Here is a 24951-nt window from a genome sequence, read left to right on the forward strand (position 1 = left end):
CACTTGGGCGACCGTGCTGCCCTACTCTAAATTGGGTACTCTAAATTGAAAAAAAACAGACATCCTGCCAGCAAGATAACCAAACTGGCCTGGGAAACTGTGGCAGCGATTGTGAGCACCAGCTCACCCCTGAGGATGGGTTACAGTCCCATAAGTTGATGAATGACCTTCATGCAGCCAGGGCGAGTCTGCCTCATGTCTCCACAGCACCATGACACCTCCATGGAGATCGCACTCCCACCCAGCTCACAAGGTCCCAAACCCTGCAATGCCCCCCCCCCCCCAACGGCTTCTCAAATTCCCACTCACCTGCCAAACTTCATAACCATTTGACATGGCACGACCCCTGCCTACACCCCCCCCCCCCCCCCATCTGTCTCTTTTACAGGACAAACATGAGCACTGACATGAGTGGGTGCAGCCAGCCGGAGTGATGCTGGAACTTGAGACCCTTAACCACTTCAAGGCATAAGCCCTTGAGCTTGCTGGCAAGGCGAAGGACTGCACATTGGCAGAGGGCGAGGTGGGGGACGAAGACACAATTGAGAACCATCAACACATTCAGCCATGCGCAAGCATCACATGAGTTACCCATCTCCCATCAGTGTCCCCGTCCCGCACTAATGCCACCACCCTTCCATTGTAGGTTAATTGGCAGAGCAGCTCAGACCATCCTTGCAGCCCAGGAAGCCACAGACCTGAGCAGCTCTGATGGTGACATCTCGCAGTCCAGCATTGAAGAGGCATGACAGCTGTCACCCATACCTTCCACGAGCGCCTCACACCTCGGTGGGAATAGGTAGGAGGCAGGCTTCTGGGTCACTCACTGGTGAGCACCTCACACCTGAAGATCTACTGCAGGTAGAGACAGGGACATCTCAACGATCCAGCACTCGGAGGGATGCCAGAGCACAGTAAACTGCTCAGCCCCAGTCCGATGGTGTGTCCCTGGGTTTGGTTGTCCCAGAGCTGCTGGGGCCACAAAGGCTGAGTCGTGAGCATCAGGAAGGGATGACAGCATTCCTTCTCAGCCTGCAAGGCCAACTGGAGGAATACTATCATCTTCAGTCAGAGGGGATGGTGCTGTCACTCTGACGCAACAAGGCCAACACTGCAAGGGTGGCATCTGCAGTGGAGATCTTGGTGCAGGACGCTTACTCCATGGCGACTGATGCCGTTCCATAGTTCAAGTCAAGGCCTCCATGGCTAAGCACATGAGCTCCATAGTACAGGGCTTCAACTGCATGGTGCAGGCACCAGTGGGAATTCACTCCAGCTGCTCCTCTATCCCATGGACCAGAAGGGAAGAGGATTAGCAGGAGCACAGGCCGGGGCCTTGCACCCAGGAGACCCTGGGAATGTCCAGCCTATCTGGCATGCTCCTCCTTGTGAGCAACACACCTCCAGCCCTGCAGACTGAGGGCAGCACTGAAAAACTCTGGTCCTGAAGATCACCCTGTTCAGTGGCAGATCACGTTCAGCTCTCTGTTAGGCAGCAGTTAAGACATTTTGCAGAGCATAAGAGGAACATTGCTCAGTCCTCGTTGCAAGTCATCATAATTCTCCTGCAGCATCCAGTCAATCACTTTATTGTCCTGCCCATGAATGGTGCAACTATTCCAATAATCTCCCACAGGCATCACAGTAGTGAGAAGATGTAAGACCCCATGGTGGAAACGGTTTTGACACCCTAGTCCTGGTCGTCCCAAAACCAAGAGGCACTGCAGGTGTCCATAGTCTTACGAACCCTTACGAAGCCCTGGTCGTCGCCTAAAGTCATTTCTCAGTCTCCTCCATGGGTTGCTCATAACCATGCTACTCAACCTCCTCCTCATTCGAGGAGATGTGGATCACCCACTTATCCAGTTACTCGCCCCATTGCAGTGCCAGGTTGTGCGGAGCGTAGAACATCACAATGATGCATGGCACCCTTTGGGGGCTGTACTGCAGGGCTCCGCTGGACCACTCCAGCACTGGAACCGCATTTTGAGCAGGTCTATTGCCTTTTCGACCAACAAATGCATAATTGCAGAAGTCTTGCTGTAGCGTTTCTCAGCAGGTGTTTGTGGCCTCTGCACTGGCGTCGTCAGACACCTCCTGAGTGGGTACACTTTGTCCTTGAAGAGCCATCCCTCCATCCGCTGCTGTCCCTCAAAAACGGCTGGGACCTGAGTGTCCCAAAATGTAGCTGTCATGGACACACCCGGGAAATGGGCACATACCTGCATAATACGCATGGTGTGGTCACAATCTGAATACTGAGGAAGTGGAATCCCTTGCGGTTCATAATCAGTGCCCATGCTGCCATGGGAATGCAGAACCATGTGGGTGCAGTTGATGATACCCTGCACCTGGGGCAGGCCAGCTTTGTGGGCAAAGCACATGGCCCTAGCTCTCCTAGTCCCTGTCAAAGTTGTTGTAAAAAAGGTGAGCTCACACAAATAGCACACCTGTCACCTCCCTTATGCATACCTGATTTATGTTAAGACAACAATTTGCAGTCACCCTCAGACAATCCTGCAGTGGGGCCTCTAATGCCCAACATGCAGAGGCAGACTGGGCTCTCACTTTAACATCTCACTTCAAAGCTTTCATCTCTGAGAATTCAGGAACTCACTGAACTTGAAGTGGAAACTGCAAATCTTTGAGGGTTTTTTTTTTTGGGGGGGGGGCGGTGTTACAAGGCCACTTTATATATATTTTTTCCTATTGTTGTGTAATCTCAAGATGAAGTGGGGGTCCAGACATCAGAATTCCACACTTGGGTACCTGAGAGCTGGGGTCTAGAGCTACATAGAGGCATCCATGTGGCACAAGTAGCAAGGCCCAAATTTCTGGACCCAGCTGAAGAACCGAAGCTGTGTAACTGCATAGGGGACAATCCCAAAATGGATGACATTTGTTGGAAGTAGTTTGATGATTTGATGAGTATGTTTTATGCTTGCTTCACAGTTGTTGAATCATACATATGATTATATTTTCCTGATATGTGCTGTGTCTGGTGGGACATTTGCCTTGGTCACTCAGAAGACTTTGACATTTTCTTCAAGGATTAGATTTGCTACTTTTAATGGATAGTAGAGATAATTATTTTGATTGGCTGCATTTCTAGGTTTAAAAATGAACTTATCAACATCATGCTCTATAGATATCAGGGGCACTTTCCTCCTTATAATTGAAAACTGTTACTACTTGACACAAAGGTCGACAAATGTGACTCGATAGCAGTGGCAGTTTGTGTGCTCTGGGTGCAGGTTTAGTGGAAAATGTCTGTGTGGAGTCTGCAGTTTCCCCATGTCTGCATGGATTTCCTCCAGGTGCTCCGGTTTCCTCCCACAAGTCCCGAAAGATGTGCTTGTTAGGTGAATTGGACATTGTGAATTCTCCCTCAGTGTACCCGGACAGGTGCTAGAGTGTGGCGATGAGGAGATTTTCACAGTAACCTCACTGCAGCGTTAATGTAAGCCTACTTGTGACACTAATAAAAATTATAACAATAAATGGTGTCCACTCCAGTCTTGCCAATTTCTGGTGTGGCCGCACAAAACACTGTTGGGGGCATTAGCATTATGTCATGCACTGCAAGTATGCACATTGTGAAATTGCAGAGGAGGAAGGGGAGAAGGGCACTCAGGTATCCATTTAGGGTCTTCAGAAACCACTGCTCTGATGTGCAACTAAGCCAGGAGCAGCGTTTTCTGTGGCTGAGAATCACCAAGGAGTTTGTCTCAGAAGTCTGCCATGTCTTGGAACCAGACCTGCAGCCTCTGAACAGGGTCAGTAAATTGCTACCAATGATCATCAAGGACACCATGGCCCTGAAGCTTTTTACATGGATTTTCTCAAGCTGGGACAAGTGATATAGCTAACATCTCCCAGTTCGCTGTCCAACACTGCATCCAGGAGGTCCTGGAGCGCTCTGTGCCAGGAGAAGGCAATTTATTTTCTTCTCTCTAAAGAATGAAGTAGTATGTAGCTTTGCCAGGATGTGGCTTCCCCATGGTGCAGGGAGGCATTAACTGCATACCCGTGGTTTTGTAGGTGCCATATCCAAATGCTAATGCTTACAGAAACTGCAAAGAGTACTTACCATTCACAAATGTGCAACTGGTGTGAAACAAGGTTCCCTCTAAACATCTGTTTGTGGTGCATGGCCAACCTGTTTTGGACTGCGTGGCCCCTTTAGGAATGATGTATGAGGATCTTAAATGGAATGTTGTTTGTGCATGGCCTGTTTGTTCCCTGTGCAGCACATTCCCAATTGTTGCATTGCCATGCACCAGCGCAGCTTCAAGGGAATATTGATGTTGATCATGCCCCAAACATCATTCTGGTAAATGCCTGTTATTTTGGCATCATTCATGATCCATTCATCTAATGCCAGTCTGCTGTTTCAGCAAGTTTTCAGTCATCATGTTGAACCAGAGGGTCAGCAAGTCAGCATCATGGGCTATTCACTCTATACCTGGCTGATAACTCCCCTCCACACCCTAAACACCTATAGCCAGCACTCATAGGATAGCCATGCTGCCTCGAGCAACTTGACGGAGCAGAACATCAGGGTGCTGAATCAACAGTTCTATTGCCTCGTCTGCTCTTGGGGGGGGGGGGGGCTATCAGTATTCACTGGAGTGCAAATTCTGATTTAGCGTTTTCTCCTGTATCCTCCACACCCTGGCCATCATGAAAGCACAGATTTGAGACCATGGTTCAGGAGGTGGAGGAAGAGAATGAGGAGGCAGCCGGCACATATATACTCTCCATTAGGGCATCATTAGACTCCAGCTGTCCTGAGTGAAACTCCAAATTCCTATTGATGAGCAGTTCTACATTTTACCAACCTTAAGTGATGGACCATCAGTGTGCTCTTGGGCACAATCCTGAAATAAAAGGCACCACAAACAAACATTCGATATCAACATTTTCCAATATTCTATTACAAGACTCAACTAATTATTCTTGTTCATTTCCTTATATCCCGTATCCGTGAGCCATTGGGTGGCCTAGTGCTCCTAAACACTACTGTTGGCTGCAGCAGAACTGGTAGAAGCTGCTGATTTTCAGTAGGGGAGAATGCAAATTGCCTTGCAGGATGCCCTCGAGCAATAGAGGCAATAGAACTCGGAGCCTTGAAAGCCTAGATTGGGAATGCAGCACTTCGTGACCGGACCTGTGGCGCCTGCTGGCGGAGGGCGCCGGCCTGCTGGAGGTCAACTCCGGGTCGTTGGTGGCCGTGCTGGAGTCGGAGTGACTGCCCCGCCTTCGCTGGGCTGGCTGGAGCGGGAGGCTGCAGGCCGCAGCTGGCCTCTCACCCCCGCCTGCTGGGCCTGGAGCAGGTGCAGCAGCTCACCTGCCAGGCCCTGGACTACCACCGGGCCGAGAGCCGGCGCTGCAGAGCCCTCCAAGCCGGCTGAGGGTGGGGGAGGACGGACGGCTGCTGATGGCCGGCGGGGTCCGCCTGCGCCAGGGGGCGGTGCAGAGTCTCTGGGCCCTCGACCCCGCCAGCCGGCAATGGAGCTCGCTGAGCGGCGGCGGGCCCGGGATGCACCACTGCGTGTGCGTCCTGGCCAACGTCCTCTTCGTGTTGGGCGCGGCGCGGCCGACTCACCACGTCCTCATTCAACCTCATTTTGAGACCCTCTGAGGTTAACCCAGTGGCGCCATGTGAACCTGTGGCTGAGTGTCAGGTCAAGGGACGATGTTTATTCCTCTGCAGTCTGCTCGCTAAACCTTTGGCTGGCCAGGTGGCAGTTCTTTCATAAATCCAGAAGGGGAGGCTTGAGGTGAAGGAAGGGAAGTAAGAGGTGCAGAGTTATGCTTCTGCATCATAGCAGACCGTGGGATGAGGGCACTGTTGAATTTGAGACATTGCACGAGGCAGAATCACACCGTCATTTTTGATGGCTTCAGCCACACTGCCGTCCATGGACGCAGTGTGGCCACTCTAATTATTCCTGGTAAAGTCTCCTCTAGGAGTCAGTCACGTTTGCCCTTGAGATAGACTGAGGATCAGCCATGATCATGTTGAATGGCAGAGAACGGCCATATGGTCCACTCCTGCTCTTATTTTCTGTGCTTATAAATGCAGAAACGAATTGGTTAAAAAAATTCAGACCTCCTTCCCAGGTCAGGTTCACGTTGCACATTAAAAACAAAAATCCACCTTTTACCTTATGGAATGCTTCCCTTCGGACAAGTGCTGAGCCCATGGGGATACGCACTGAACCTCAGCACTCAACAAGTGTGTCCAAGAAACGGTTAAAAAGATAACAGCAAAGGGTAAAAACAGGCTTACTGGCAAAATACTACCACCGCCCCGCCCCTCAACATCCACAGGGAGTTTTACTAATGTGAAAAGGTCCAGCACAAGACGATAACGGTTTGGTTCGCGCATAATCAATCAGCAAGTTTGCCTCCCTCTCAGTGCAGTTCCCGCCCAACCTCCTTCACTTGCTGAGGGAACTGGAACTGAGGATTGCTGGACAGAGCACCGGCATGGAGTCCATGGGCCGAATGACCAATTTCCATGCCTCAAGGGCTCTATCGGAGATTCCCCCTCTGGGCCAAGAGATCCTAAACCAGATGTTAATGGGAAGTGGAGTTTACAACTCCGGAGTTAAATCTTTGGATGGCCTGATAAATTGTGATCAGAAGATGTAACAAAAGACCACATTTTCGCGTAGAAATAATGTGGATTACTCGAGGTCATTTATCAGTTCTGGTAGAGGATTTATTTATAAGTTTTCCTGAGATATCCCATTCCAATGTGAGGATGATACACATTAGCGCCCTCTTCCTTGTTTCGTGCCAGCATGCTCTGGCTGCGGGGTTTACTTTACAGAGCACGTGGGCGGGGGAGCCAGGCCATTCGGCCCCACAGGTCCATGATGGTGTTTAAGCTGCACACACCAGCCTCCTCCGACATTTCATCCCATGGACAAATACTTCGAGGTTGTCCGCGCTGACACAGCCACAGCTCCAGCCAGCAGCCTGTAGAACAGAGGGCGGGGACAGAGCAGAGAGAGAGAGAGAAAACAACACAACCCGAGTGCAGACTTCCTAAAACTAAACACTGGCTTCTTTTATAAGTTGTTTCTATTCTGGTCCTGGGCCACACGAATTGACAACATAACCAGAGATGGAGAGGCGCGCCAGCCGGATTATGAGCAAAGATTTTGCCTGAAGTGGAGTCCAGGAAGAGTGGCTGGAAGAGGACGGCGTGCAAGTTAATTCAGCGAAATCTCTGGATTCAACGTCAAACGCCGGGATTCCACATAAATATTGTTTGGTTTAAAACTGACTGCACTTGGGCAGAGCCGGGACTTTAATGGATGGATGAGACGGACAACCGCCTCCAGGGTGGTTCAGCGACTCCTCAAGCCTGCGGTTGGAAGGTGAGGCAACTCGCACCATTCGGCCAACCGCGCCCGGGCTGGGCTCCTCCTCCTGTCCGTGAACAAGATGCTGCCACCCGTTTAGCGATGTCGGCGGGAGAAGACGGCACGAGTTATTTCCTGGCGCTCTGCCCCACTCACGGGGAGTCGGTGTTGGCCCAGTACCAGGGTCTCCGCGACGACAGGCTGCTGTGCGACGTGGTGCTGGTGGCCGAGGGCGCCGAGTTCCGGGCGCACAGGTCGCTACTGGCGTGCGCCAGCGACTACTTCAGGTCGATGTTTAAAGATCACACCAGGGAGTCGAGGCAGAGCGTGGTCCACCTGCACACCGTGTCGGCCAGCGGCCTCCGCCACGTCCTGGATTTCATCTACACCTCCTGCCTGGCCCTGTCGCCCGAGAGCCTGCCGCAGACCCTGGAGACGGCCGCCTACCTGCAGGTGCTGGAGGCGGTGAGCCTGTGCTCCCGCTACCTGGTCAGCAGCCTGAGCCCCGGCAGCTGCTGCCAGGCGGCCAACCTGGCCGCCCGCTTCGCCCTGGCCGAGGCCCGGGGCCGGGCCGAGGGCTACATCGCCGCCAACCTGTGGCGCCTGCTGGCGGCGGACAGCGGCCTGCTGCAGCTCAACGCCGAGTCGCTGGCGGCCGTGCTGGAGTCGGAGCGGCTGCCCCTCCTGCGGGAGGAGGCGCTGCTGGACCTGCTGCTGGCCTGGCTGGAGCGAGAGGCCGGGCGCTGGGAGCGGGAGGCGGCCGGCCTGCTGCCCCGCCTGCGGTACTGCCTGCTGCCCGGCGCGGCGCTGCAGCGGCTGGCCGCCCACCCGCGCCTGCTGGGCCCGGGCCTCGGGCAGGTGCAGCAGCTCGTCTGCCAGGCCCTGGACTACCACCGGGCCGAGAGCCGGCAGCCGGCGCTGCAGAGCCCTCAGAGCCGGCTGAGGGTGGGCGGGGAGGGGCGGCTGCTGCTGGCCGGCGGGGTCCTCCTGCGCCAGGGGGCGGTGCAGAGCCTCTGGGCCCTCGACCCCGCCAGCCGGCAGTGGAGCCCGCTGGGCGGCGGCGGGCCCGGGGTGCAGCACCACTGCGTGTGCGTCCTGGCCAACTTCCTCTTCGTGCTGGGCGGGGAGGAGGCCGGCGCGGCCGAGCTGGAGGACTGCAAGGCGGCGCGGCCGGCCATCCGGAGGCAGGTTGACCGCTACGACCCCCGCTTCGACCGTTGGAGCCGGCTGGCCAGCATGCGGTGCCGCCGAGCGCAGTTCAGCTGCTGCGTGCTGGACGGCTGCCTCTTCGCGCTGGGAGGCCGCTGCGGCCTGGGCGCCTCGCTGGCCGCCGTCGAGCTGTACGACCCGGGCAGCGGGCGCTGGGACGCGGTGAGGAGCCTCCCCGTCAAGCTGCACGGACACGCCAGCGCCGTGCACGCCGACACCATCTACGTGTCGGGCGGGCGTGCGGGCGGCCTGGCGGAGGCGGGGGACACCGGCAAGGACATGTTCTCCTTCCACCCCGCGGAGGGCCAGTGGAAGAGCTGCCCGCCCATGGCCATCGCCCGCTTCGGCCATCAGATGGCCACGGTGGGCGACCGCATCTTCTCCTTCGTCGGCATGTACGAGCCCTTCTGCGACATCGAGTGCTACGAGCCGCTGCGCCGGCAGTGGCAGCGGCTGAGGCCCTTGCTGCTCGACCGCTCCTGCTACGGCCTGGCCGTGTGGGGCAGCGGCATCTACCTGGTGGGCGGCAAGAAGTGGCGCAACTCGCAGGAGGTGGCGGCCCAGGACGCCGTCCTGTACGACACCGCCACCGACAGCTGGACGGAAGTCTGCAAACTCCCCCTGCCCTTCTGCGGGAGTCAGTGCGCCGTGCTGCAGCTCCCGGACCTGCCCCCCGACACTGGCCAAGGCCACGGGCAGCTGCACCGTTAGAAATACCCCCTTTCTCTATTAAAACTAAAACCCACACAGAGGCTTCGCCTTGCATTAAGCGGGCGGCTTTCTCCGCACTCTGTGAGAGTGAAATCTTGAGTTGGACAAACTTATTGAGGGGAGTGAATCTTCATTTCCGCAACAATCGCCTCTCCCTTCCAATCTGTTTTGTTGCCCATTGCAGCATGTCCACCGTTTCTTTTGTTGCTATTGCTGTAATTACTGAGCAAGTTCGTTAATATAATTTATTTAAACCAAAAGCTCACATGAAAACACCAGTTATCCAGCTCCCTCCCCCATCATCTTGCCCTAAATTTTGACTGATTTGGATGGTTTTCTTTGGAGGGGGTGCAGGGGTGATTGACTGGAATTATGCCGGGGATGTCAGTTATGTGGGAGAAAGTGGGATTCGTCTCCTTCGAGATGATTAAAAGAGGATTTAGTCGAAGTATTGAAAAGTATGAGGGGGTTTGATAGATTAGGGAAGGAGAAAGTGTTGCCGCAGTCAGGGGCTGGGCAACCAGAGGATCTAGATGGAAATAATGAATAAAAGAACCTGGGATGAAGAGGACCCCGCCCCCGCATTGAGTTGTTTACAATCTGTAATGCACTGTCTGAAAGAATGGTGGAAGCAGATTGAATAGTAACCGTCACAGGGGAGTCAGCTGTTTACTTGGAAAGGACAGGTTTGTAGGCAATGGACAATGAGCCAAGAAGGGGACTGATTGGATTGCTCTTTCAAAGAGCTGGCATAAATGAGATGGGCTGATTGGCCTGCTGTGCTGGATGATTTTGTGATTTCGGAGAACACGGTTTCCACACTTCATGCCTGCAGGTTTATGTGAATCTGCAGCTTTATGTGAAGCCTGGAAATCCATATAACACAATGAGTTGTATATCTCTGTGGTGCTTGGCTATCTTTAAATGTCATATGAGAAGGTGGTGCAGTGGCCACAATTTTCCTACATTAAAATGTTTCCAATAGGTCTGGTGCATGCTTGGATATTTTGCAACAGGGTCTTATTTGGATGGACTCTTAAAGACTCTAAAGTATAATCTGGTTTCTTCGCCCCTCCATGTCGTAAACCACTCCTCAAAACAATGACACAAGAGCCTGTGAAAGTACTAGTAGGGCACAAAGAGCAGTGCGCTGATAAGGAATTTATTCATGACAAAACAATGGGAAATAGGTATCTGCAAGTGATATCATGCCAAAATTCACAAGTTGATGAAATTCAATTCGAGTTGCAATTTTAATAATGTGTAACAATTAAATTTTAGTTAGCATTATGTATTGCAGTTGTACAGTTTAGTTCACTTATCTGTTCCCATCTGTATGTGCTTTGTCAAGTTAGCGATATTAAGTTGTTTTGTTTTTTTCCCATATTTTTGACCAAATTTCAATGACTATGCAAGACAATTTCACACGAACCAACTTCAATGTTGCAGGCGGGAAACCCAATGACACATTACATGTAGGGAGGTTGTCCGGATTGACTATGATATTATTTATAGACATGTTTAACCATGTCTCCATGCTAAGTGCAATGATTTCCCAGTATTTCATGGCAACATCGTGAGCTGAATGTTTGCAGGACATTTGCGATTACATGGGACTTGAAAACGTGATAAATGCACCAGTTTGTACATACCCATTCAGTTGTTATTCTTGTATTTCACTGTTGTATTTAGAACAACTAATGTGGGTCCATGAATCTTGGACCATCAGAAAAAAATGGCAAAGTATTTGTTAATGTTTGAAAAGGAGAATGTGAAGTTGTAAATGATCTATTTTCAAAATAAAATGATTTAAACTTATGACTGTGCAAGAGATTCATCTGAGGAAGGAGCTGCGCTCTGAAAGCTAGTGATTCGAAACAAACCTGTTGGGACTTTACCCTGGTGTTGTAAGACTTATGGAAGAAAGACATCCCCAGGCTTTAGGCAGTCAATTTTATGTTTGAACTGGAACTGTAGGCACGATTACATAAGAAAATCCAATAACCAACCTGTGCACAAAGGGTCCCACACACACCAATGTAATAAATGACTGGTTTATTTTGGAATTGGGTGAGGAATTATTTTGGCTGGGTCACTGGGAGCACTGATCTGAGTAGACAGAGATGACCTTGGGTTTACGCTGTCACCTGAAATCTGTGTCCGTTTCCCAGTACGAAAGTGGGTACTGCAAAAGTGCATGCTCCAACCATGCCTTGTTTCGATAAGTTTCGTAGTACTTGGGCAAGGGGACAGCGGGGAGGAATGTGGAGGGGCTGCTGTTTAGGTCTGGCAGAGGTTAGCAGGGGGGTGCTGTGGAGTTTATATTTCTACAGTGGTGACTGCTCACTAAGTCACATAAGAAATCTGTGCAGAGGGAATCCAATGCTTGGTAGAGGAGTTCTAAAACAGACACCGGTCCCTTCTTTATCATTTGCAAGGAATCTAATGCCTATTTTATGTGACCATGCAGGATGTGTAAAAACGTGGTCGGGCCGAATTTCAGGATGTTCTTAAAGAATCCTTGGGATGTGGGATATTGGCGCCCCACACAATATTTTACGGATGTAAACCAGGCAAGAGAAGGCCCAATTTATATTCTAGCATTTCCAACAATGCCGCACTCCTTCAAATGTCAGCCTAGATTATGTGCAATGTTCTTGAAGAAAAGACCTAACTTGGAGGTGCGAGTGTTACCATTAAACTAAGCTGGTATTTGAGACTATCCCAGCAAAACAAGGGGAGGGGGGGAAGAGACACTTTACTACTTCATTTCATTTACAGAATTCTCTGCGTAACACACTGAACCTCTGCGGCATTCAACCACTGTCTTCTCTATGTATCGTCTTGAGAATGCAACAAAGTATAACTGCTTTCACTGGGCGAGACTTATTAAAATCATACTAATTACAGTGATAGAAAATGCTGGAAATACTCAGCAAATCTTGCAGGCTCTGGAGAGAGAAACATCGTGTCAAGTTGATGACCTCATCAGTTCTGAGGAAAGTTAGAAATGTAATAGGTTCTGAGCATGTGAAGCAACTTTGAGCACCAATAATTTTAAATCATAACCTCTGCTGTCTTTCAGTTGTATTTTTGTTGTTTTTCTCTGGTTTATTTATAAATTACTTGGGCGCAATTCTCCCATCGGGAGACCTAAGTCCTGACGCCTGAGTGAAAACCGGAGTGTTTCATTCCGGCGTCGGATGCCGCTCCCAGCCCCCTATTCTACCGTCCCCGGGCAAGGAGCGGCGCTGCGTTATTTACGCGCACCGGGCCTTGTAAATGAAGTCATGCGCGGTTGCCGGCCTCCCCGCAAGAAGATGTCGGAGGAAAGGAGGTCCTCCTTCAGAGAGGCCGGCCCGCCGATCGGTGGGCACCGATCGCGGGCCAGACCCCATTTGAGGCCCCACCCCAGTGCAGGAACCCCCCTCCCCCACTCACAGGCCGCCCCCCCAGCGTTCCCGCGCTGTTCCCGCCAGCAGCGACCAGATGTGGATGGCGCCGGCGTGAACCTGTCGTGTTGGGCAGGCCGCCCGGGCCAGAGAATCGCCGCTCGCCCGTTACCAACGGCAAGCAGCGATTCTCCCAGCGGCCAGCCGTGATTCTCGCCGTGCCAGTTTGGGGGGGGGGGGGGGGGCGGGAAAATTGCGTGCGGGCGGCGTGGCGGCACCCGGGCGATTTTCCAACCCGACCGGGGGGGGGGGGGGGGGGAATTCCGCCCCTTAACTAAGGTCAAATTATTGCTATGCTGCCATTTACACCTGCAGTTACCTTTTGATTATCTCTCCTCTCCATTAAATCACTCTTCCTCCCACCCCTCTCTACTTTCACTTGTTCAAACCCCATTACATTTCTAACTTTTCTCAGTTCTGATGAAAGGTCATTGACATGAAACATTAACTCTGTTCCCCCCTTCACAGATGTTGCTAGCCCTGCTGAGTATTTTTGGCATTTACTCTTATTATTTCAGACGTCTAGCATCTTGCTTTCATATGAAATGCAGTGAATTCTGTTACTTTTACAACAACATACAGAGACATCGATTTTTGTACACTTGGGAATCAAGATATGTGGAACAGTAAGAAGAATGGACTTCATCAGAAGATCACCTATGACCATGTTAAATGGCAAAGCACGCTCAACGGCCTCTATGGTCAGCTCCTGTTATATTATTTGATGACGAATAAAAATAATTCAGAATAAAGAATAGCAGGTTATAGCTTATTCCATCTATGAATCATCTTTTGAACTCACCTTTTATTCTGTGTTCAGTTAAAACCAAACTACTTTTCCAGTGCTATGATTTTAACCTGTTTGCATCATTCTTGGAGCCAAAGTATACATAAATATAATCAGTGGTGAAAACTTTAAGGTTAGTGTTACCAGCCTTAGATACTCTCTTGTGGTCAATCCTGTAAGTGTGTTGTGACTGTCATACATTTGTTTTTGACCGGCGCAGATGTGATGGGCTGATGGGCCTTTTCTGTGCCATATGATTCTATGACTATTTCAATGTGGACCTATATTGTCCACTAATTATTCTACTCCCGCGATGTAAGTATAAGACTCTTTGCATTTGTAATTCATATGCATGTCTCTCTGCCCTTCTCCAATCTCAGAAGGTGTAATGTGTTGGTTGTGGACGTTTTCCTCACCAGCTTGATTCCATAATTATTCACTGCTCCCAGTGCAGCGTTACTTTCTACAGAAAGCTAACTTAATGGGAGTCAGGAAATGGCATTCTTGGTAAAATTGTATCGGGTATGACCAGTTAAAACAACTTCTAGCTTTTAGAAATGTTCAAAATGGTGGTGGGGTGGGGGGCATGTGTTTTGCATTTGCCCATTTTCACGAGCTCTGGCTCTGCTTTTAATCTCTTTACATCCTTGTGCACATTTCGTTTTTGTCTTTTCTTGGCTAACAAGTCACTAGAATTGTTACTTGGTGTTTTTGCATGATAGAGCTGAGTTAGAATGTCCAAGTCCTCGCTTCTTTGAGGCGGCTGGAAGGAATTGGAGTGGGGCCCTATCTTTAGTGGTACTGTTGTTTTTGAGCAAGCTCCTGTTCTGATGTTGCGGTGTTCTTCAATGGATGATGGCTCCCAATGAAAATGCTATTCTGGCTGAAAATATTGGCTCTGAGGTCGTTAAGGCCCAATTCCAAAAGTTGTGGCGTGTTTTTATGGAGGTGCACAAGAAGGTTCTTGCAATGGAGAGAGCACTGTCCTTGGCGGGAGTCCGTTTCCATATGGTTGAGCTCCTGCTGTATAGCCTGCCGTCCATCCTGATGGGGTCGGGAGAGAGGGGACAGGTGAGGAGTGCTGCTGAGCCCGGTCCCCAAGGTGAGGCGGTGAATAAATTCCCAACAGAGTTCGAGAATTGGGTGCCATGTTTTTGGAATCCCAGTCTGGAGGTTGGGGAAATTAGATTTGATGGAGCACATCTAGTTCTGTCTTCGAGGCATGGGGTTGGTGTGGCGTTCTGACCACTGTACCTGTGTTGTCCTGTCCCGGATGCCGAACTGATGAGTCAGGCTTTTTTAATGTGCTTGATTTAGGCTTTTTTTGTGTGCCAGTGAAGAAGTCCAGTGGGCTGCCTTGCATTTCTGCACCTTGGTTATTATCCTGGACTTTGCTCCCTGTTGATCATGTTGTCAATTTTATGTTTACAGGGAAGTGAATAATGTGGGTGTAATGCCCTGCACCATTGATTATCCTGATTTAACAAGTTCATATCATGTTATTCGAATGTTGAATGCCAGATTTGTACACAGTCTTTATGCTAAATGTATTTGGGCCTTATAATGTCTGACAATCCTTATGTTGGAGGTCCGGTGGTGCTTTTTGTAGTCTCCCCTCCCCCACTTCCATCTTGCTTAAAAGGAAGGTGAGCGGAGCTGGAGAGTGGTGGAGGGTTGGATGTGGTAGGGTTTGTTTGTCCTCACTATGATCGAAGAAGGTCCCCCCCCAAAAGTTAGAGCTAACCAGTTTTTTTCATTTAGAGAGTACCCAATTGATTTTTTTCCAAGTAATGGGCAATTTAGTGTGACCAATCCACCTATGCTGTACATCTTTGGGTTGTGGGGGCGAATCCCATGCAAACACAGGGAGAATGTGCAAACTCCACACGGACAGTGACCCAGAGCTGGGATAGAACCTGGGGCCTCAGTACCGTAAGGCAGCAGTGCTAACCACTGCGCCACCATGCTGCCCTTTTTCTTCTTTTAATTTGGATTCAGAGCATCCATGCATTTTTCTTTTAAGCCCAGGCAGACTGCATGTATACAGTCCATATGATGGTTGTCTGCTCCATCCTGGGCCTGGAAGGGAGTTGGATTGTGTTGTGGGTATCAATGTAGTTTCTCCTTAGCTCTGGGGTTCTCTGGGATTTTATTCCTCTTGTTTTTCTTTGAAGCTATGGATATGATGTAACTTTGTGCTGTTGACTGTATCCTATTTGGTACAGTATTTGTGGAAGGAACACATTGGGGATATTGTCCCTGACTCATCCGATCTTCTTTGTTCCGATGCTTGCAATATCTTTGGTTATGTACCTGTTTTGCATTGATAGTTATGGCTTTTATCTCTTTTGTTTTGATGTGATAATTGTAAAAATTTAAACTTCAATAAAAATACATTACATTTCAACCTACTGCCCACTCAAAACATTTGTTGAAACCAGGTCAAATATAAATTAAGCTCCTTTATTACAAGTGAACATGTAACAGTCAAACCATTTTCACTTGTTCCTTGCCATAAAATCTCAGGGAAGGTGGGGGGGGGGGGGGGGGGGGGGGGGGGAGACAGTAAATAATACATTCTGTGAGCTGATGCACTTGTTCCTGGTGTTACTTTCCTTTCTAGACACCCCTATCTAACCTTCTGCATTTTTAAAAGTTAAAGGAGAGTGTGTAAAGGTTAGAATAAAGTAGAAGAGACAAATTATTGCACAACTGTTTCTTAAATTAAAGTTTGAAACAAAGAGTCACAACAGAATATTCATGCTGAAATGTAGATAATTGGAAAGCTAATACTGATGGAGAATTTAATATTTGTAAGTGCCATTCAATTTGATATGGTGGCATTGCAAAGGTAAAATATTAACATCTTGTTGATTAACCTACTAATTAGCTTTCAGGAACATCCTAATTTGAGCCTGAAAGAATTAAAGCTTAGTGCTTGGGGAGGCGTGAGGTCTGTGGTCTGATTATGACTAAAAATATAGGCATTATGTGGAGAACACATGGTCAATGTTTAGCCATATGAAATAGAACCAGAAGTAGCCCATTCAGCCCCTTGAGCATGCTCTGACATTCAATAAGATCATGGCTGATCAGGCAGCACGGTGGCACAGTGGTTAGCGTTGCTGCCACATGGCGCCGAGATCCCAGGTTCAATCCCAGCCCTGGGTCACTGGAATTTTCACATTCTCCCCGTGTTTGCTTCGGTTTCGCTCCCACATCCCAAAGATGTGCAGGGTAGGTGGATTGGCTATGCTAAATTGCAGCACGGTAGCATTGTGGATAGCACAATTGCTTCACAGCTCCAGGGTCCCAGGTTCGATTCCAGCTTGGGTCACTGCCTGTGCGGAGTCTGCACATCCTCCCCGTGTGTGCGTGGGTTTCCTCCCAGTGCTCCGGTTTCCTCCCACAGTCCAAAGATGTGCAGGTTAGGTGGATTGGCCATGATAAATTGCCCTTAGTGTCCAAAATTGCCCTTCGTGTTGGGTGGGGTTACTGGGGTTATGGGGATAGGGTGGAGGTGTTGACCTTGGTTAGGGTGCTCTTTCCAAGAGCCAGTGTAGACTCGATGGGTCGAATGGCCTCCTTCTGCACTGTAAATTCTATGAAATTGCCCCTTAATTGGATAAAATGAATTGGGTATTCAAAAGTTATAAAAAATGGCTGATTTCTTTGTGTTTGTAATTCCACATTCCCATCGACCTACCCCATGCCCATAACCTTTGATTCCCTTGCCTCCATCTTAAAAATATTCAATGACCCATCTCCACCGCCTTCTGAACCACAGAATTCCAAAGTTGCACAACCTTCAGAGAAATAAATACTCTTCTGTCCTCAAAGGGGCTGGTTTAGCACAGTGGGCCAAATAGCTGGCTTGTAAAGCAGACCAAGGCCAGCAGCGCGGGTTCAATTCCTGTACCAGTCTCCCCGAACAGGTGCCGGAATGTGCCGACTAGGGGCTTTTCACAGTAACTTCATTTGAAGCCTACTTGTGACAATAAGTGATTTTCATTTCATTTTCATTTCAAAGGATATGATCACTGTTCATGTGGTTTGGAGAACTGGGGTAGTTAACAGCTTCTAGCATTTGATTCCTTCTGCTTGTAACTTCCATCTGGCTGCAATTTGTGTGTGCGAATGCTTGAACACATTTGGTGTCATAGCCTTACATCCAAAATGATTTAAAGGAATACCTGCCACAATTTCTGACTCTTGTGCTGGCACTGCACCTTTTCCCAAATGAAGGACAACAATCATAGAATCCCTACAGTGCAGAAAAATGCTATTCGGCCCATTAAGTCTGCACCAACCCTCTGAAAGATGGTTTCCGCCCTATCCCCATAACCCCACCTAACCTACATATCCATGGACACTAAGGGGCAATTTATATCATGGCCAATCCACCTAACCTGAACATCTTTGGACTGGAAGGAAACCGGAGCACCCGGAGGAAACCCACACAGACAGGGGGAGAATGTGTAAACTTAACACAATCAGCCAAGGCCAGAATTGAACCAGGCCACTGGCCCTGTGAGGCAGCAGTGCTAATTACTGTGCCACCATGCAGAATCTTTAAGCCCAGGAGGGCTGCCATCAGAGAGGTGCTTATCATCAAGTTGCAGGAGTGTACCGGCAGGCAGGAAGGTGGTTTAAAGTGTATCTTCTTTAATGCCAGGAGCATCCGGAATAAGGTGGGTGAACTTGCAGCTTGGGTTGGTACCTGGGACTTTGATGTTGTGGCCATTTCAGAGACATGGATAGAGCAGGGACAGGAATGGTTGTTGCAGGTGCCGGGGTTTAGATATTTCAGTAAGCTCAGGGAAGGTGGTAAAAGAGGGGGAAGGGTTGCATTGTTAGTCAAGGACAGTATTACGGTGGCAGAAAGGACGTTTGATGAGGACTCGTCTACTGAGGTATTATGGGCTGAGGTTAGAAACAGGAAAGGTGAGGTCACCCTGTTAGGGGTTTTCTACAGGCCTCTGAAAAGTTCCAGAGATGTAGAGGAAAGGATTGCAAAGATGATTCTGGATAGGAGCGAAAGCAACAGGGTAGTTGTTATGGGGGACTTTAACTTTCCAGATATTGACTGGAAATGCTATAGTTTGAGTACTTTCGATGCGTCCGTTTTTGTCCAATGTGTGCAGGAGGGTTTCCTGACACAGTATGTAGATAGGCCAACGAGAGGTGAGGCCATATTGGATTTGGTACTAGATAATGAACTAGGACAGGTGTTAGATTTGGAGGTAGGTGAGCACTTTGGTGATAGTGACCACAATTCGATTACGTTTACTTTAGTGATGGAAAGGGATAGGTATATACCGCAGGGCAAGAGTTATATCTGGGGGAAAGGCAATTATGATAATAAGGCAAGGCTTAGGATGCATCGGATGGAGAGGAAAACTGCAGGGGGTGGGCACAATGGAAATGTGGAGCTTGTTCAAGGAACAGCTACTGCGTGTCCTTGATAAGTATGTACCTGTCAGGCAGGGAGGAAGTGGTCGAGTAAGGGAACCGTGGTTTACTAAAGCAGTCGAAACACTTGTCAAGAGGAAGAAGGAGGCTTATGTAAAGATGAGACATGAAGGTTCAGTTAGGGCGCTCAAGAGTTACAAGTTAGCTAGGAAGGACCTAAAGAGAGAGCTAAGAAGAGCCAGGAGGGGACATGAGAAGTCTTTAGCAGGTAGAATCAAGGATAACCCTAAAGCTTTCTATAGATATGTCAGGAATCAACAAATGACTAGAGTAAGAGTAGGGCCAGTCAAGGACAGTAGTGGGAAGTTGTGCTTGGAATCCGAGGAGATAGGAGAGGTGCTAAATGAATATTTTCCATCAGTATTCACACAGGAAAAAGGCAATGTTGTCGAGGAGAATCCTGAGATTCAGGCTACTAGACTAGAAGGGCTTGAGGTTCAGAAGGAGGAGGTGTTATCAATTCTGGAAAGGGTGAAAATAGATAAGACCCCTGGGCCGGATGGGATTTATCCTAGGATCCTTTGCGAAGCTAGGGAGGAGATTGCTGAGCCTTTGGCTTTGATCTTTAAGTCATCATTGTCAACAGGAATAGTGCCAGAAGTCTGGAGGTTAGCAAATGTTGTCCCCTTGTTCAAGAAGGGGAGTAGAGACAACCCCGGTAACTATAGACCAGTGAGCCTTACTTCTGTTGTGGGCAACATCTTGGTGAGGTTTATAAGAGATAGGGTGTATAATCATTTGGAAAGGAATAATTTGATTAGACATAGTCAACACGGTTTCGTGAACGGTAGGTCGTGCCTCACAAACCTTATTGAGTTCTTTGAGAAGGTGACCAAACAGGTGGATGAGGGTAAAGCAGTTGATGTGATGTATATGGATTTCAGTAAAGCGTTTGATAAGGTTCTCCACGGTAGGCTACTGCAGAAAATACGGAAGCATGGGGTTCAGGGAGATTTAGCAGTTTGGAATAGAAATTGGCTAGCTGGAAGAAGACAAAGGGTGATGGTTGGTGGGAAGTGTTCAGACTGGAGTCCAGTTACTAGTGGTGTACCACAATGATCTGTTTTGGGGCCACTGCTGTTTGTCATTTTTATAAATGACCTGGAGGAGGGCGTAGGAGGATGGATGAGTAAATTTGCAGATGACACTAAAGTCGGTGGAGTTGTGGACAGTGCGGAAGGATGTTATAAGTTACAGAGGGACATAGATAAGCTGCAGCGCTGGGCTGAGAGGTGGCAAATGGAGTTTAATGCAGAAAAGTGTGAGGTGATTCATTTTGGAAGGAATAACAGGAAGACAGAGTACTGGGCTAATGGTAAGATTCTTGGCAGTGTGGATGAGCAGAGAGATCTCGGTGTCCATGTACATAGATCCCTGAAAGTTGCCACTCAGGTTGAGAGGGTTGTTAAGAAGGCGTACGGTGTGTTAGCTTTTATTGGTAGAGGGATTGAGTTTCGGAGCCATGAGGTCATGTTGCAGCTGTACAAAACTCTGGTGCGGCCGCATTTGGAGTATTGCGTGCAATTCTGGTCGCCGCATTATAGGAAGGATGTGGAAGCATTGGAAAGGGTGCAGAGGAGATTTACCAGAATGTTGCCTGGTATGGAGGGAAGATCTTATGAGGAAAGGCTGAGGGACTTGAGGCTGTTTTCGTTAGAGAGAAGAAGGTTAAGAGGTGACTTAATTGAGGCAATCAAGATGATCAGAGGATTGGATAGGGTGGACAGTGAGAGCCTTTTTCCTCGGATGGTGATGTCTTGCACGAGGGGACATAGCTTTAAATTGAGGGGAGATAGATATAAGACAGACGTCAGAGGTAGGTTCTTTACTCAGAGAGTAGTAAGGGTGTGGAATGCCCTGCCTGCAACAGTAGTGGACTCACCAACACTAAGGCTATTCAAATGGTCATTGGATAGACATGGACGATAAGGGAATAGTGTAAATGGGCTTTAGAGTGGTTTCACAGGTCGGCGTAACATCGAGGGCCGAAGGGCCTGTACTGCGCTGTAATGTTCTATGTTAAATCTATGGCTAGGGTCGCTGTCTGTGCGGAGTCTGCACATCCTCCCCGTGTGTGTGTGGGTTTTCTCCGGGTGCTCCGGTTTCCTCCCGCAGTCCAAAGATGTGCAGGTTAGGTGGACTGCCCATGATAAATTGCCCTTAGTGTCCAAAATTGCCCTTAGTGTTGGGTGGGGTTACTGGGTTATGGGAATAGGGTGGATGCGTGGACTTGGGTAGTCTTTCCAAGAGCCGGTGCAGACTCGATGGGCCGAATGGCATCCTTCTGCACTGTACATTCTATGATGATGAAAGTAGGAAGGTACTTAAGCAAGGACTCAGGGGGGCTAGAAGGGGTCACGAAAAGTCATTGGCAAATAGGGTTAAGGAAAATCCCAAGGCTTTCTACATGTACATAAAAAGCAAGAGGGTAGCCAGGGAAAGAGTTGGTCCACTGAAGGATTGGCAAGTGAATCTATGTGTGGAGCCAGAGGAAATGGACGAGGTACTAAATGAATACTTTGCATCAGTATTCACCAAAGAGAAGGATCTACCCCAGAATACTGAAGGAGGCTAGAGAGGAATTGCTGAGGCCTTGACAGAAATCTTTGGATCCTCACTGTCTTCAGGTGATGTCCCGGAGGACTGGAGAATAGCCAATGTTGTTCCTTTGTTTAAGAAGGGTAGCAAGGATAATCCAGGGAACTACAGGCCGGTGAGCCTTACGTCAGTGGTAGGGAAATTACTGGAGAGAATTCTTTGAGACAGAATCTACTCCCATTTGGAAGCAAATGGGTGTATTAGCGAGAGGCAGCATGGTTTTGTGAAGGGGAGGTCGTGTCTCACTAATTTGATAGAGTTTTTCGAAGAGGTCACAAAGCTGATTGATGCAGGTAGGGCAGTGGATGTTGTCTATATGGACTTCAGTAAGGCCTTTGACAAGGTCCCTCATGGTAGACTGGTACAAAAGGTGAAGTCACGCGGGACCAGGGGTGAGCTGGCAAGATGGATACAGAACTGGCTAGGTCATAGAAGGCAGAGAGTAACAATGGAAGGGTGCTTTTCTAATTGGAGGGCTGTGACTAGTGGTGTTCTGCAGGGATCAGTGCTGGGACCTTTGCTGTTCATTTAATATATAAATGATTTGGAGGAAAATGTAACTGGTCTGATTAGTAATTTTGCAGACGACACAAAGGTTGGTGGAATTGCGGATAGCGATGAGGACTGTCAGAGGATACACCAGGATTTAGATTGTTTGGAGATTTGGGCGGAGAGATGGCAGATGGAGTTTAATCCGGACAAATGTGAGGTAATGCATTTTTGCATGTCTAATGCAGGTAGGGAATATACAGTGAATAGTGGAACCCTCAAGGGTATTGAAAGTCAGAGAGATCTATGTGTACAGGTCCACAGTTCACTGAAAGGGGCAACACAGGTGGAGAAGGTAGTCAAGAAGGCATAAGACATGCTTGCCTTCAATGGCCGCGGCATTGAGTATGAGAATTGGCAAGTCATGGTGCAGCTGTATAGAACCTTAGTTAGGCCACACTTGGAGTATAGTGTTCAATTCTGGTCGCCACACTACCAGAAGGATGTGGAGGCTTTAGAGAGGGTGCTGAAGAGATTTACCAGGATGTTGCCTGGTATGGAGGGTATTAGCTATGAGGAGCGGTTGAATAAACTCGGTTTGTTCTCACTGGAACGACGGAGGTTGAGGGGCGACCTGATAGAGGTCTACAAAATTATGAGGGGCATAGACATGGTGGATAGTCAGTGGCTTTTTCCCAGGGTAGAGGGGTCAATTACTAGGGGGCATAGGTTTAAGGTGCAGGGGGCAAGGTTTAGAGGAGATGTACAAGGCAAGTATTTTACACAGAGGATCGTGGGAGGTTGGAACTCGCTGCCGGAGGAGGTGGTGGAAGTAGGGACGATAGTGACATTTAAGGGGCATCTTGACAACTACATGAATAGGATCGGAATAGAGGGATACGGCCCCAGGAAGTGTACACGATTTTAGTTTAGACGGGCAGCATGGTCGGCACAGGCTTGGATGGCCGAAGGGCCTGTTTCTGTGCTATACCTTTCTTCGTTCTTTGTTCAGGGGTCACAGTTGGAGGATACGGGGTAGATCACTTAGGACAGTGATGAGGAGAAATTTCTACACCCAGAGATTGGGGAACTTGTGGAATTCATTGCCACAGAAAGCAGTTGAGGCCAAAACGTTGTATGTTTTTAAGAAGAAGTTAGATACAGCACTTATGGCAAAGGGGATCGAAGGATATGGGGGGAAAGCGGTATTAGGCTACTGAAATGGATGATTAGCAATGATCATAATGAATGGTGGAGCAGGCTCAAAGGGCCCAATGGCCTCTTCCTGCTCCTAATTTTTATGTTTCTATGTAGCTCTCTGCTGAAGGTGAAGCTGCACTGAGAGCTGTGAGTAATTATGGAAATGGGCTAGCCACGAAAGCATCTAGCTTCCAGCACACTACATTACTGGCAGTAACTGCAATTTTGCTATTTTGGATTGGAATTCTTCAGGATGAACTAAGCTACTGTTTGGCCTCTATTTTAAATCCAGCGTAATCACAGTGGCTTGTTTTGAACTGGCCGAGTCTAATCCAACTCTCTCATGTTGGATTGGACAGCACATACAGACTCGATGGGCCCAATGGTCTCTTGCTGCACTGTAGGGATTCTATGATGTCAGACCTGAAGTAATGTTATCCATGGTCCAGACACAAGGAAGCATACCATAAACACAGAATTACCATGTGCCCGGTCAATGATGTCATTTTTTCTTTCAAATTAAAGATACTGTAGAGTCCATATTTTAATTAGCTTACATATTATTTAAATGCCCCATGTCAAACAGACCAACCTTTTATGTTTTCTTAAATCTTATAGATCCAATCTTCTCGGTTTCATTATCGGGAGAATGGATTTTAGTCCCCTTGCTTGAGGAAGAGAAAATATATGCTAATTGTCAGTAACATTTAACTAGGTATAAATAAATAATTCTCAAAATTTGGCAGAGATAAATTAGCAATTCTGTAGCCAATATAGTTTGACCATCATAAATTGGTAGGTTTTGCAGCCCAGTTGTAAATTTAGAATCCGCATTATACTGGGAGAGGTGCTGTAAGGGATTAAATTCAAGGCTACTGCTTCAATTCCTAAATAATTGGTGAAACCTTGTTTAATTTTCTTCTGTATTGAGCCCAGTCCAGACTCCAGCTGTGGCATGGCAGTGAAACCCAAGTATATAACTGACAGCCTAAATCTGAGCCGAGGAAAAGAGGAACCATGGAGAAGTTTAAAATAGAAAATGTAAATATGTTTCCTTTGCGTGCCATCGCTCATGACTGATCAACACATGTTGTATAACATGCTGCAGCAGAAATTTCACTCAGTGACCTTACACACGACTTAGAACTACGATTCTGAAAAATACTTCTAAGGAAGGAAAAGGAGATACCGATCTTTAAGTTCACAGATTTGAACTGGGTGCTTAGTCAATTGTGAATTTATGAGCTTTTCAAACTTCCCTGTGCTCCAATTTTGATAGTATCTGCTTCATCGGCCACTATTTCCTGATTTAAGGACAGACAGGGAAGCTTTGCTCAGCCCACATCACCTCTTTACCTAATTGGCAGGACTTTCTTCAGAGCATTCAGAGGTAATTCCCCAATGTTTTTTCCTACCCCATGGGGAAAGTGTCTGGTTGCTGCTCAGCAGTTTTTACTGCTGGCACTACTTACACTTAACAATATAGCACATTCCCGCTGTAAAATTAACAATTGGCTGAATGTAGAACAATTGATCATCTTCTAAATCTACCATGGATTTCCGCAGAATCTTTCGGATTATAAACTCCCCTAGAACTGCAAACTGAGTGCATAAAATGCACACATGGATTCGATGAAAAATAATAAAATATATA

The 24951-nt window shown here is 48.4% G+C and overlaps 1 protein-coding gene across 1 annotated transcript; it reads left to right on the forward strand.

Moving 5' to 3' along the window:
- The first annotated feature begins 6878 nt into the window (after nt 1-6878).
- klhl34 (kelch-like family member 34) lies at nt 6879-11117 on the forward strand. The gene has a single exon (XM_072514069.1). It carries the CDS (start codon nt 7332-7334, stop codon nt 9297-9299), a length of 1968 nt encoding a protein of 655 aa, XP_072370170.1. The 5' UTR covers nt 6879-7331; the 3' UTR covers nt 9300-11117.
- The last annotated feature ends 13834 nt before the right edge of the window (nt 11118-24951 follow it).

This window comes from Scyliorhinus torazame, chromosome 8, assembly GCF_047496885.1.
Source record: "Scyliorhinus torazame isolate Kashiwa2021f chromosome 8, sScyTor2.1, whole genome shotgun sequence".
NCBI classification, from domain to species: domain Eukaryota; kingdom Metazoa; phylum Chordata; class Chondrichthyes; order Carcharhiniformes; family Scyliorhinidae; genus Scyliorhinus; species Scyliorhinus torazame.

What these genes read in the sequence shown, in the direction of transcription:
- klhl34 (XM_072514069.1), top strand. Translation starts at nt 7,332, where the DNA reads ATGGATGAGACGGACAACCGCCTCCAGGGTGGTTCAGCGACTCCTCAA.